This window comes from Trachypithecus francoisi, unplaced genomic scaffold (assembly GCF_009764315.1).
Source record: "Trachypithecus francoisi isolate TF-2019V2 unplaced genomic scaffold, Tfra_2.0 Lachesis_group15, whole genome shotgun sequence".
Classification (NCBI taxonomy): Eukaryota; Metazoa; Chordata; class Mammalia; order Primates; family Cercopithecidae; genus Trachypithecus; species Trachypithecus francoisi.
Genome location: NW_022681460.1, coordinates 87,165,544 through 87,179,926, shown reverse-complemented (window position 1 = coordinate 87,179,926; position 14,383 = coordinate 87,165,544). Strand labels below are relative to the sequence as shown.

The 14,383-nt window shown below is 37.4% G+C and overlaps 1 protein-coding gene across 2 annotated transcripts in view; it reads right to left on the bottom strand.

Moving 5' to 3' along the window:
* TMEM244 (transmembrane protein 244) overlaps positions 1-12,716 on the bottom strand; it is a 45,730-nt gene extending 33,014 nt beyond the window's left edge. The window contains exons 1-2 of one of the 2 annotated variants that reach the window (XM_033235501.1): positions 12,533-12,716; positions 12,266-12,354 (exon numbers count right to left, since the gene is read on the bottom strand). In XM_033235501.1, the coding sequence (XP_033091392.1) occupies positions 12,266-12,298 (33 nt within the window). In that variant the 5' untranslated portion in view covers positions 12,299-12,354; positions 12,533-12,716. Of the gene's footprint in view, positions 1-12,265; positions 12,478-12,532 lie in introns of those variants that run through there. The other variant, XM_033235502.1, reaches the window with a different exon arrangement.
* Positions 12,717-14,383: the final 1,667 nt, after the last annotated feature.

Genomic DNA, 14,383 nt, shown 5'->3' with positions numbered 1-14,383 from the left:
CCATTTTTTAATTAAATTATAATTTGTGAGACAATATATTTGTTGACAAACTTTACATAGAGATACACTTTTCCTGACAAATTTATAAAGCATTAAATATAAATATAATATCAAAATAATATATTTTAAAATGATTTGTAAGAAATATTTGGAAAAGCAAGGCATAATTTTTGTAAACAATTAATTTTTCTACCTGAATTATAAGTCTAGATTTCAAATAATACTTTTCTCATAAGCAAATTCATTTGCTTTTAGTATGTTCTTCCTCAAATCTACACCCTACAGAGTCTATGGAACGTAAGTATTTTCTAAAAAACAATCAGACCATGACTTCCTCTGCTTTATATCCTTTTATGGCCTCACATCATTATCGGGATTTATTCCTCCATCTTTTTCATTTGACAAATAGTTACTGGGCGGGGTGGCAATGCAAGGTAAATTAGATGTGGTCCAAGCCATAGAGATGCAGTTGAGCTGTTGTTCTCAAATGTACAAGCATCAGACTTACATTAAGGTCCTGTTAAAACATAGATTACCGGGCCCAAGTCCCAGAGTTTCTGATTTGGTAATTCTGGGATGGGTTCCAGGAATTTGTGTTCATAACAAGTTCCCAGCTGATGCTGGATCAGCTGTATCTATTACCACACTTTGAGAACTACTGATCTAGAGGCAACAATGAGTGAAGAAATGGCTACAATACAAAGAGAAGAGGTATAATTGAGGAGGGTATGGAGTGCTATGTAAGCCCAAGCAAGACAACAGCAGAGAATGGGTAGGTTATGTGTGTGTGTTTGTGTGCTTCCATGCACGTGTGTGAAGGGGGCATGAACATTCCCCAGAAAATCTTTGACAACATTTATTGTAGGTTTTCTTCAGTTATGGTATCACATCTGCATTACCTCGTTTAATCCTTATAAAACTTCTGAGTGGTAGAATCCTTTTTTAGAGAGAAGAAAAATGAGGCTCAGAGAGGTCTTGTAACTTTCTGAACATTTAACAGTAAATTGTGAAGCTGAGACTCAAGTGCTGCTCTGACTCAACCCTTATTCTACCTATGATGAGCTGGAGCAGTGGCAGGGGTATCCATAGGCACAAGAGGCACTTGCAAAGACCTGGGTGAAGCCAAACTTGATGGAGAGGAGTTTTGGTAGGCGAGGTTTAAAGAGCTGAAGTCAGAGGTGAAGGGAAATTTACACCTTAATGAGGAATTTTGCATATCCCTGAAGGCCCTGGGGAGACTGAAAGATTTAAGGAGTAGTATAGACTAGAGAGGGGCCATTAGGTCCGGGAAGCATTTAAATGGGTTTGCAATGGAAATGGAGAAGAGGACAGGTATGTGAACTATTAAGGAAACAGAATGGATAACTTGTGGGGGTTAAGGGAGAGGAAACTGTTGACTCTATCTCCCAGTTTTCCAACCCAATTTTATTGATTGGTTGGATAATAAGGGGAGCACTATCAGTTCTAAATGGCTGGAATGGTAATCCATAATCTAGCCCAGTGCTGTCCAGCAGAAATACAATGCAAGCCACATATGTAATTTTAAATTTTTTAATAGCCACATTTATAAAAATTTTGATAGGGTAAAATTAATTTTAATAATATTTATTTAACACAGTATATCCAAGATATTACAATTTTGACATAAATGAATCATTAAAAATGAGATATTTTATGTTGTTTGTTCATACTACGTCTTAGAAGTACAAAAGGTAATTTATTTACAAGACATCTCAATTCAGACTAGCCGCACTTCAAGTACTAAATTTCCATGTGTGGACAGTGGACAAGACATTTCTCACCTCTGCCTGTCCTCCAGCCTCATCTCCTCATCCCCTGCCCCAGTTGATAGCCTAACTATATTGACTATTTATTGAAGATTCCTATGTGACCATCACTGTACTCGTATTTTCTCATTGTATTCACCCTTCCCTGTACCACACCACTACATGCATACAGGAAAAACTTTCTGGGTTTGGTTGGCTTTCATTTGCATTTCACAGACTTGGAAACCGAGACAAAGAGAGATTAAGGAACTAATCCCAGCTCATGTGGCCTACATGTGGCAGGGCTCCAGGCCAGATCTGCTGAATGTTTCCTCTCAACCCTGTGCTGTCCTGCCCCCACCCAGAAGTTCACAATGAAAGCATGCTGAATAATCTTTATTTCTTTATTTAGAGGAGTCTTGCTTTGTCGCCTAGGCTGGAGTGCCGTGGCATGATCTTGGCTCACTGCAACCTCCACCTCCCAGGCTCAAGCAATTCTCCTGCCTCAGCCTACCAAGTAGCTGGGATTACAGGCGTCCGCCACCACTCCCAGCAAATTTTTTGTATTTTTAGTAGAGACGGGGTTTCACCACGTTGGCCAGGGTGGTCTCAAACTGCTGAATTCAAGTGATCTGCCTGTCTTAGCCTCCCAAAGTGCTGGGATTGCAGGTATGAGTCACTGCACCTGGCATGAATAATCAATTTTAGTTCAAAACTCTGTTTTTAAAATTATGAAAACTGTGACTCAGACAAGTTGAGTGAATAGCCCAAGGACACACCTTTATTTAGTGGTCAAGTTGAGATTAGGAAAATAATTGTATTGAATTAACAAAGTAAAAGCACTCAATAATGAGGTCCAAATGAGGGAGCATTATTTTATTATGATACAGTATTATTGCTGCACTCTAGGAAAAGCCAATATGGGAGACTCAGAATTTGTAGCTGTCTAGATATTTGGCTACTGCCAAACTTTTTATTATGTTTGTAAATATATTTGGATCCTGAATCAAATAAACTTTTAAAAATTATGACATTTATGAGACATTTGGCTATTTAAACTTGACTGGATATTTAATCATGTTAAAAAATTATTGTTACATTTTTAAGGTAAGATAATGGTATGGTGTTTTTTTCTAAGTCATTGTCTTTGAAGATGCATAAGGACATGTTTGCAGTTGAAATAATATGATGTCCGGGTTAGTTTCCAAATAAAAAGATAAGAGAATAGCTGGAAATGAAGATGAAACAAGATTGAATAGGAGTTGATAATTTTGAAGCTAGATGAGGGATAAATGGGATGTTTTATACCATTTTATTTAAATTTGCATATATTACTTTTTTGGTAAAAATATGAATTTTTTCAATAAATTTATTCAACCAGTGAGCATCTTCACAAACTTTTAAAGCATGCTTTGATTAATACAATTTTGAGGAACATCCCTCAAAAGGTAAGGGGTAACCTTTGCTTAATACCTGTATGTGCGAGACACTAAGCTAGCCACTTTGCAAACCTTATCTCCTTTAATCCGCACAACAACACTGCCAGACAGGAAGTATAATCCATCTTTATCATTGGAGCACAGAAGCTGGCACTTCGCCTTGTTTGTTCCTCTGGGGTCAAGGACATACGGTTTCAGGGGGTTTACAAGTACTCTGGCCCATTGAGATGGGGCTGGCATGAAGAGAAAAGGATCACTGAGCAAGTCCATGGACTCAGCAAAGTCCCAGGGACCAGAGGGCGTGTTGTTCCGCTGGACTATACAAGGGCAATGAAGAGGCAGGTAGCTATGCCTACTGGCAAGGAGAAACACACCTTCCCCCAGTAACAGCAGGTTAACAGGGCTCTACGAGGGGTTTGTCTGCAAACGGTACCTCACCTTCCTTTTAGCGCCCTGTCGCCAGCCACAAACCGTTCTAGGTAGCCTTCTCCTGCCTTCTCCTGCCTTCTCCAGCTCTTCTCCATACAAGCCCCACAACATGCAATCCAGTCTCAGCCTCTCCCCCAGCCACGTCCTCACCATCTGCCTCAAGATCTGGTGCTCCTCAGGCAGATCTCTGCAGAGCCTATTCAAGCTCCCTCTGGAATTCTCTTTCCAGTCTATTGATGGAGCTCATTTTGGAAGTTGAAAAAACAAACGAGCACCCACAGCATTGAATGTTCCTCTTCATTGCTTTCCCATACACCAAATCTAATTCTCCGGCACAACATAACCTCCAATGGAGGAACTGGTAGAAAAGGAAAACACAAGAACATTTCACAATTATCTTGTGCATATAAGAAGGTCACCCGTGGGTCCTGTTATTTCCTTTGTGTTCACTCTCCTCTTTGGTGCTCCAGCCATTCTTAAGTACTTCCTATATCTGGAAAAGTTCAATGCTGCTCCCCCTATCTAGAATTAATGACTCCTTTCTTTGGAAAACTAACTCCCACTCATCTTTTCAGGTCTAAACTGATATCTCACTTCCTCCAAGAAGTTCCCCTGACTTCTTATTCTCTGCTGTATGCTCCCTAACACTCTCTTTTCTCCCAAAAAAGCTCTCATTAGTCTGAAGATTTATAATATTCAAACACAGATCATTATAAATGCAAACTTCTTTATTAAAAAGCTTCCACCTTTTTTTTGTTTTACAATCCTATTCTGAAAGTGAAATAAATGTGCACCAGTCTGCAAAATGTGCACATTTATGATGTAAAGAATGTTTTTACAAGTTGCTTTCAGAAAATGGTCTGCTACAACTGGTCTTTACATCTTTGTCATCTTTTTCGATCAAAATATTTTGATACCAGCCTTCCTTCTACTGCCCTAAAAACTAAAGCAGTTTTAATAAGTTGAAATTAAGAAAAGGCTATACATATGTAAAAAAGGATAGAGGAAAGTGCTATTGATTTGCACATTTAGAATCTCCCAAAACCGTGAGCACTATCTTTGCTAGGGCTAGGCTGGAACCTGGATAGAATATGAGTATGTGCAGGTGGCATCCCTAAGGATTCAGAGCTTAAGTGGAGCTGAGTACTTCAGCAGTGTAACTCACTTAACTGACTTGCCAATTTCTACACTGGCTCGATGGGGCATAATTCAAAAAGGAAAAGCTCACATTCATTCCACTCTCCTGGAGCTGAGAGCCACCTCTCTTCATTTAGCTCTCGAGTTTTTCTTGTTGTTGCATTTAATAACACCCTAGTGGGATGTCTTCCAGATATTATTTTATGGTTCTGCAAGTAACTGCTAAAAGATACAGGGTCTACTTTTTCTATGCTACTTACCTCATTTTATTTAAGAAGGGACTGGGAGGAAGAGATGTGTCCATTTGGCTCACTAATATATGTGTAGTGTCCAGTGTGGTTCCTGGCACACAGTAGGTATTCAAAGAATATAAGTTGTTGGATGAATTGTTACAGTTTTAGAATTAATAGAAGGATGGCTCTACAGACATTCTGGTTATTTAAGTAGAATCAGTTATGATTGGTCAGAGTCCAGGCCACACTGAACAGTACCCCAGATAAAAGCAATCTTTACTGTACAGTGAGAGAGTCACCATTCAGGAGATAATTATCAGGTGTTGACATTCTGCCCAAAACTGTTTCAGACTTCCTGGGGATAAAAAGGAAGAGGTAAGAAGAGACAAAATAATCACACAGAAAATAATTAGAACAAGCAAGTATACCTAACATTTATATGACTCTTTACTGTGTGCTTGTCTAGATGAGCTCACTCATCTGAATAAACATGTGAGTTAGGATTATAGTCACCTCTTTATAGATGAAAAAACAGAGGCCCAGAGAAATTAAGTGATTTCCACAAAGCTAGTCACTTAAAGAGTCACAATTGTATACACAATTGTATATAAAATTTATTGAATCCTGGTCAGAACAAAAAGCTTTGTGGTTCTGATTACAGCTGCTGTCTGACTTACAATGGTTCAGTTTAACAATGTTTCAACTTTACAACAGGTTTATTGGGACATAATCCCATTGTGAATCAAGAAGCATCCATAATTGCTAAAAGTAATTGCAAAGCTACCTCACAGAAAAGAGATAAGCTAGGTTTCATGAAGATCTAGGCTCCCAGGAACAATCACAATGGTCCAGACTCTTCATATTCAATATCTGCCCACATACATGCCCTTTAAATGGTTCACAAAGGTTATTATTCTTTTTTTTTTTTTTTGAGACGGAGTCTCGCTCTGTCGCCCAGGCTGGAGTGCAGTGGCCGGATCTCAGCTCACTGCAAGCTCCGCCTCCTGGGTTTTTACGCCATTCTCTCGCCTCAGCCTCCCGAGTAGCTGGGACTACAGGCGCCCGCCATCTCGCCCGGCTAATTTTTTGTATTTTTTTAGTAGAGACGGGGTTTCACCGTGTTAGCCAGGATGGTCTCGATCTCCTGACCTAGTGATCCGCCCGTCTCGGCCTCCCAAAGTGCTGGGATTACAGGCTTGAGCCACCGCGCCCGGCCGGTTATTATTCTTAACGCTGGTAACTGCATTTTAACAAACCTCTCAGGTGATTACAATGGAAAGAACTACTGAGGATATAGGAACTGGTCTAGGTGACAAACAGAAACCTAGACCTGTCCTAGAGTTTCCCCTCAGTCAGGATTTCCACATGGGATGGCCACAGGTCTGGGTTCCTGAGCAAAATGGGCAAGAGACAAATTTCCAATTAAAATGAGCACATGTAATATTTTACTTCACTAACAATAAAGAAACACGTACCCAAACTTCATAGACACTATTGTTCTATCAAGTTAGTGAAGATATTTTTCTTTTTTAAGAAATGAATTACTTATGCTGGTGGATGAAATGCATATTGTTCTAGACAGCCTTGCTAAAGATGGTGGGGTATAGTGTCAAGCTAATGTGACATTATAATACATTTATTTCTCAATGACGGAAAGTGAAGACAAAATTTCCAAAGAACTTAGTAAGTATTTTTCCCAAATTCTCACAGGCAGGAAAAAGGACATTCTCCTATAATTCAAAACTATTACTACACACAATAAATCCTACATAGATATAAAATACTATTGATAAGGAGTTTATATTCAGATTTCCTCTATTGTTCTCAAAATCTGAGAATTCTGGAATCAATCATATTTTCACATGTTACATTTGGTTGTCATGTCTCTTTAGTAACCTACTCTGAATTTGTCTGATGGTTTCCTCATGACCAGATTCTTTGGGGAAGAACTCTACAAAGGTAATATTGTGCATTTCCCATTGTATCTTATGAGAAGATGCAAAATATGACTTTCATTATTACTGATGGTCAGTTTGATCACTTGGTAAAGGTAATATCTACTAGATCTATTTTCACTGCACTGTTCATCATTTGTAATTAATAAGTAATCTGTGGGGTGACACTTGAGACTATATAAATATCTGGTTCCCCCAAAACTTTTCAGCCATTCATCAACATATCTCGTCTGAATCAATTATTTACATTGGTATTGTAAACCGATGGTTTTATTATTTTATTTTTTCTTCTGCATTTCAGTAGATATTCTTCCATGAAGATATTTCCTTTCTTACCCTTGAACTTACCTATTAATTTATGTATTTATTATTTATTCATTTATTTTTTATTATGGTCTTTTTTGTTTTCTGTGTGCCATAATTAACATCATGATTTCTGTTGATGCTCAAATTATCCCAAGTTTGACCAATTTGAGCACCTACCAGATACCACCTGTGTTCTTTTTACATAGCGCCATCATTTTTATACTTCCTTGCTTTATGACATTCCAATGGGATATCGTCTTTTTCATTACTACATTTTCATATACACTTTTGTCTATTTGTGAACTTTCTATTCGCCTCCATTGAGCTATCTACTCATGAATCAATACCACACTGTTTTAATTATAGAAACTTTATAGTATGTTTTAATATCTGGCAAGGCATTTGTTAAAAGGATAGAGCTTGCATTAAGTGTTCTTACCACACATGCATGCACACACAGGAAACCATCAAAGGAGCACAAGGAAACTTTATAACGTTTACAAGGAAACCTGTGGAGGTGATAAATATGTCTATTATCTTAATTATGCTGATGGTTTCACAGGTGTTGCAAATGTTCAAATGTATAAACTTGTATACATTAAATAAGTACACTTTTTGTATTTTAGTTTATTCCTCAATAAAACTGCTTAAAAAAGATCTAGTAAGGCTAGTCACCTCTCCTTTTTCTTTTCTTTAGGGTTCTCATAGCTATTTTTATTTTTTCATATAAACTTCAAAATCTACTTGACTAGCTCCATAAAAACAACTTTGTTATTTTTATTGAGATTATGCCAAACTTATTAAGATGGTAATAAATGATAGCTTTATTATGTTTACAAGTACCATTCAAAAACAAGAAAAATTTACAAACTTATTCAAGTCCACTTTTGTATTTTTCAGGAGTATGTTAATTTTTTTCTCATATAGATTTTACACACTTCCTGTTAAGCTTATGATTAAATAAATTCTTTTTGCTACTAATACAACTGAAGTTTCCTCTTCCGTTACATTATCTAACTAGCTATTGTTTATTTGTAGAAAAGCTTCTGATTTTTGTATTTTAATAGTCTATTACCTTACTGATTTTTAAAATTGTGTTAGTGTTTTCATTATTGTTTTGGATTTTCCATATATACTATGATATCAACTGTAAATAGAGATAGTTTTACTTCTATTTTAATTATCATGGTTCTTTCATTTATTCTGATCTAATTGAATGGAATAGTATCTCTAACATACATTATATATATATATATATAATTTTTTTTTTTTTTTTTGAGATGGAGTCTCACTCTGTCACCCAGACTGGAGTGCAGTGGTGAGATCTTGGCTCACCACAACCTCCATATCCCAGGTTTAAGCAATTCTCCTGCCTCAGCCTCCCAAGTAGCTGGGATTACAGGCACATGCCACCACACCCAGCTAATTTTTTGTATTTTTAGTAGAGATGGGGTTTTGTCATGTTGGCCAGGCTGGTCTGGAACTGCTGACCTCAGGTGATCCACCCGCCTCAGCCTCCCAAAGTGTTGGGATTATAGACATGAGCTACTGCGCCCAACCCTAACATATGTTCAGATAGTAGTGGAGTTAGTGGACATTCTTGCCTTGTTCTTGGCCTTTCTGTAAATGCCTCTAGTATTCTCCATTAAGTAATATACCAGCTTTAGGAGTGCAATGTGTGTGTGTGCATGTGTGGTTATATATATATATTTCAGTTATATATCTGATCAGATGAAAAAAGTTCTTATTTTATTTAGGAATAGTTTTTATCAGGAATGGTTCAGGAACGATTGCCAATTTTTGTCAAAGGCAGTTTTAGCATCTACGAAGATGAATGAAGATGATCGTATGATTTTCTGCTTAGATTTATGAACATTTAAATTATGTTAGTAGATTACCTAATATTGAACCATCCTTATGTTTTTGGAATAATGTCACTTGGTCATGATGTTTTATTTTTATGATGAGTTCTTGGGTTCTGTTTGCTAATACATTTAGATTTTTACTTCTGTATTCATAAGTGAGATTGAGCTATAGTATTTTTTTGTACTATCTCATATGGTTTAGGTGACAATATATTTCTTGTTTCATAAAACTTCCTTGTGGCTTTTCTTGTTTTTCTATACTCAAAAAAGATTTAAGTAGCATTGGGAGTATATGATCTTTGAAGACTTAGGAGAATTCTTTTGTGAAAACTAGGCCTAGTCCTTCTGTTATAGCCTTCTCCATTTATTCTATGGAAACTGGAAGCCCTTGTGTGATTTTGCAAAGCAGAATGTTCCCATTGCCTACAATAGCTTCACTCTTGTTTACAGAGCAAGTAGCTATATTCACTAGGTCTGGCTCATATACCATCTTCTCACTCCACCCCTCACTGCAGGACAGAATCAATCTCTATTTTCTTTTATTGCTTCCATAATATTATATTTGTCTTATAGATCTGATTATGCTTGTATTGTAGCATACCTACTTTTGGAGGTATACATTTCTTTCTCCAGTCTCTAAAAGACAGATACCGATTTGATCACATTTAATTCTTCAGCCTCTACAATACGGGTCAGGCTTTCATAGGTATTCCATAAATATATTTTGAATAATAATCGTGGATGGAAGGAAAGAAATAATGGAAGACAAGACCACTATAGTAGGAAACATAGTCTTTTTTTTCTTTTTGAAACAGAGTCTTACTTTGTCACCCAGGTTGGAGTACAGTGACACAATCTCAGCTCACTGTATCCTCTGCCTCCTGGCTTCAAGGAATTCTCTTGCCTCAGCTTCCCTGAGTAGCTGGGACTACAGGTGTGCACCACCACAGCCAGGTAATTTTTGTATTTTTAGTAGAAATGGGGTTTCACCATGTTGACCAGGCTGGTATCGAACTCCTGACCTAAAGTGATCTGTCCAGGTTGGCCTCCCAAAGCACTGGGATTACAAGCATGAGCCACCGCACCTGGCCAGAACCGTAGTCTATTAATAAAGTATGTGGACTCTAAGTCAGATATGCTGGAGTTTCTCCCCCAGTGATCTGAATCACTGGCAGGTGTGTGGCATTGGCTGCTTACTTTCTGAGTTTCGTTCTGCTCATCTACAGGTAAAGTTTCATAAGGGATTTGTATTCCGAACATGTGTACAATTCTTAACATTAAGTACTGTGTGTGCTCAATAGATATACTTTCTCTCTTTCTTCTCCCCATGAGAAAGCCTACATTGTAGTTCTCTGGACAATTCCTGGAGAAATCATGAGATATGACTCTCTCACCTGTAGAATCACAGCAAAGGATCCATACTACTGATAAGTAGTTCCCTCTGAAATTGCCTGAATGAATGAAATTCTCCAGTTCGGGTGAACAGCCCTGAGGATATGCAGGCATGTGTTGTGCTTCTGAGATTTTTACAACATTTGTTTTACAGAGGAAAGTTTACATTAGTTTAACATAGTTAGGAAACTTGTCGTCTACAGGAGTAGAATACATTGTATTCTGAACAATTTAGCAGTCCTCATACTTGGGCTTTCTTCCCAGTTCTTGTGCTATTTTCCCAGACAGCAAATTAGTTAAATGGCCTTTGGCCATGACTCTTTCCCTTGAGTCAGCTTTTCTCTCATTTAAAGTGTAGAGATGGGGGGATTTAATTAGCCCAATGCCTGGCACATTGCATGCACTCAATAAATGTTTGTTGAGTGTTCGAGTTATCTCTAGATGGTCACTTTTGCTATTACTATTAATTTATGAGCATATCGGTAATTATTGTGCTGATAATACTGACAGTGAACAAGCACTTAAAAGAAGAGTTAACTCATAACTTATAGGGATGTATTATGAGAGTCCAGATAATCAACGACCTGTCTATTTCAAACATATTCACTATTATTCTAATATTCTAAGGCTGTAATTCTACACATGAAGCTCAGATAATTCTAAGATAGTGAGGAACTGCAGTAACTATCTGGATATTTTCCCTGCAATGTGTGTGTGTGTGTGTGTGTGTGTGTGTGTGTGTGTGTAAGCCCCGACTAAATATAGAACCGCCATTCTTTGTGTAAGCTACTTAAGAGAAAGGATTTTATCTTTTAATTTTTATCTCTTCAGCAGAAGTTATTATTCCTAGTTCAATCCCAAATCTATACATAAATTATGAAATTTAAAAACCCCTTAAAAATGTTTTTAATAAATATTTTTCCTGAAATAATGTTTTTACTGACCTTGAAAATTTTTCTTAGCTGTTGTCATGCTCAACATTACTCACTGATGACATATGTGGTCATGATGGCAGTGTAAAGAAAAAGCTTGAGGAAATACACACGGTGCTGATATTTTACTAAAATGAATGTAGCACTCATTAGTAATTGTAATTTAATTTTTAAGTAAAAATCTGATTTCCACTATCATTCCCTTAAGCCTGGCTCGTTATAGGCCTAAAGCCTGTGTGAATTTACACAGCTGCTTTGAGGCTTTGCATATTTCCTTGTTTTAGATTCTTTGATTTTTTTTTTTAAGGGGTATTTTTACACTGAAGTAAAACACAACTATTAACACTAGCCTCAGAGGGGGAAAAAGAAACTAACAAACCTACAGCTTGAAATGTTTCAATACTTTGCCTTTAAAATTTTGCACACCCTTTAGAAGTTACAAAAATAAAAACCACTCCCTGCAAAAAAAAAAAAGAAAGAAAGAAAAAAGATTGAGAACAAACTGTCATGATTTCAGAAAACGATAGCAGACGTGCAGGTGTTAATACCAGAGAGCTTACCTCTGAATAAAATGGTGCCTTCTAAACAGCCACTATTTACATGTTTTAGAATCCTTTCTTGGGCATGGGTGCCTTTATATTGCCCTATTACCACAAGATGCAAGCCGTGCGGCAGAATGTTTTCTGTATGGTACCCAGCCAAAAGTGAAAAAAGTTGCCCACTGACAGAGAGGCCATTTATAGAACATACTCATTTACACCAGTGCTAGGCAGCCACTGAAAGGCAATGCAAAGAAGTAATTTCTCTTTACCTTGCTTGGAGCAACTCTGACCTGGAGAGCCATGTACACATCCTACGTCAAGGAGGTGATGAAAGCCCCACTCCTTATAGCGATGACATCTGGAAGAAGACACAATTGTCACCGTGAGCTTTTCAATTACTCCTGGAGACTAAGTGTGAGACGCAGTAGTGCAGGATGATTGGATTACGCAAAACGAGACAGATGCCATCTGTGAGACATGCGTAAGCTGCTGAGTGCCAAAATGAACATCCTTATTAAACGACGGAGTTCTCATACCATTTGTAGTTTGGTCAGATTTGAAAGATGAGTTGATTGTTTTTAGATAGTGCTGCAAATAGGCAGGGACTTGGAATCCTCTCTGGCTGTATGAGTAATTACTGTCTCATACTTAAATTAGAAACATTGGTTTTCAGTTAGGTCTTGAGATTGTTTCCAAAGGATGCTGCTGCATTCATATTGAAGCATGGCCTGTCTTCTCTGTTTCACTCACAAGGGCCACAGAGTTCTGAGAAATAAATCATCAGTTCCTTTCACATCATGACAAAGAAATGTAAAAATTACGACTTTTTGTTAGGAAACAAAAGGATTCCCATACTCTAAAATAATGGCCACAGCACAGTGGGTGGAATGTTTTCCAGAAACTGCCAGGAGGCACTATTGGAGCTCTGTGTCTCTCTGAGTCCTGAGGCTCCAGAACCAATCCTTCATTTACAATTCATTCTCTCATCTTTTTACTGGCACCAACTCTATTATTATTTTTATTTTTATTTTTAATTGCTGTGATTACATAGAAATACAGCAATATACCCATAGTATTTATGGGGTACATGATATATTTTGATATAGGCATTGAATATGTAATGATCGCATCAAGGTCAGTGGGATTTCCATCACCTCAAGCATTTATCCTTTGTGTTACAAACAATCCAATTGTACCCTTTTAGTTATTTTCAAATGTACAATTAAATTATTATTGACTATAGTCCCTCTGTTGTGCTATCAAATACTAGATCTTATACATTCTCTCTAACTCTTTTTTGTATGCATTAACCATCCCCACACTCCCCCTTTCCTCCCACTGCCTTTTGCAGCCTCTGGTAACCATTCTTCTGCTTTCCATCTCCATGAGTTCAATGTTTTCAATTTTAGCTCCCACAAATAAGTGGGGACATATGAAATTTGTCTTTCTGTGCCTGGTTTATTTCACTTAACATAAGGACCTCCAGTTCCATCCATATTGTTGCAAATGACAGGATCTCATTCTTTCCTTTGACTGATTTCTATTCTGCACCTGTACCACATTTCTTTATCCACTTGTCTGTTGATGGACACTTCCTTTATTTCTTAATCTAGGATATTGTGAAACATGCTGCAATATACATGGACATGCAGATACCTCTTCGATAGACTGATTTCCATTCTTTGGGGTATATACTCAGCAGTGGGATTGCTGGATCATATGGCAGTCCTATTTTTGCTCTTTTGAGGAACTTCCAAACTGTTCTCCATAGTGGCTGTACTAATTTACATTCCCACCAACAGCGTATGAGGGTTTCCTTTTCTTCACCTCCTCACCAGCACTTGTTATTGCCTGTTTTGTGATAAAAGCCATTTTAAATGGGGTGAAGTCATATTACTTTGTAGTTTCAATTTGCATTTCTCTGATGATCAGTGATGTTGAGCAGTTCTTACATACCCGTTTGCCATTTGTATGTCTTCTGATAAATGTCTATCAGATATTTTGAGCATTTTTAAATCATATTATTAGATCTTTTTCCTGTAGAGTTGTTTGAGCTGGTTTTTAGCCCCATGTCGGATGGGTAGTGTTTGAGTATTTTTTTTCCCATTCTGCAGGTTGGTGTCTTCACTTTGTTGATTGATTCCTTTGCTGTGGCACCAACTTTAGATGGGAACTTAGCTGTACCCTGTAATCCTTTTTCCGTTACAGCATCTTCTTAACCTCTATAAAGAGAAGATTCTGTAATACCTACCTGCATACCAGAAGCAAAGGTGAAAAGAGTGCCTTCAGCAAGTCCAGGCCTTGATAGTTTTCATCTGAATATGTTATTGAATTTGACATTCATAATGCATATTAATAACACTGTCAATGCTCTTTCATTCATATAC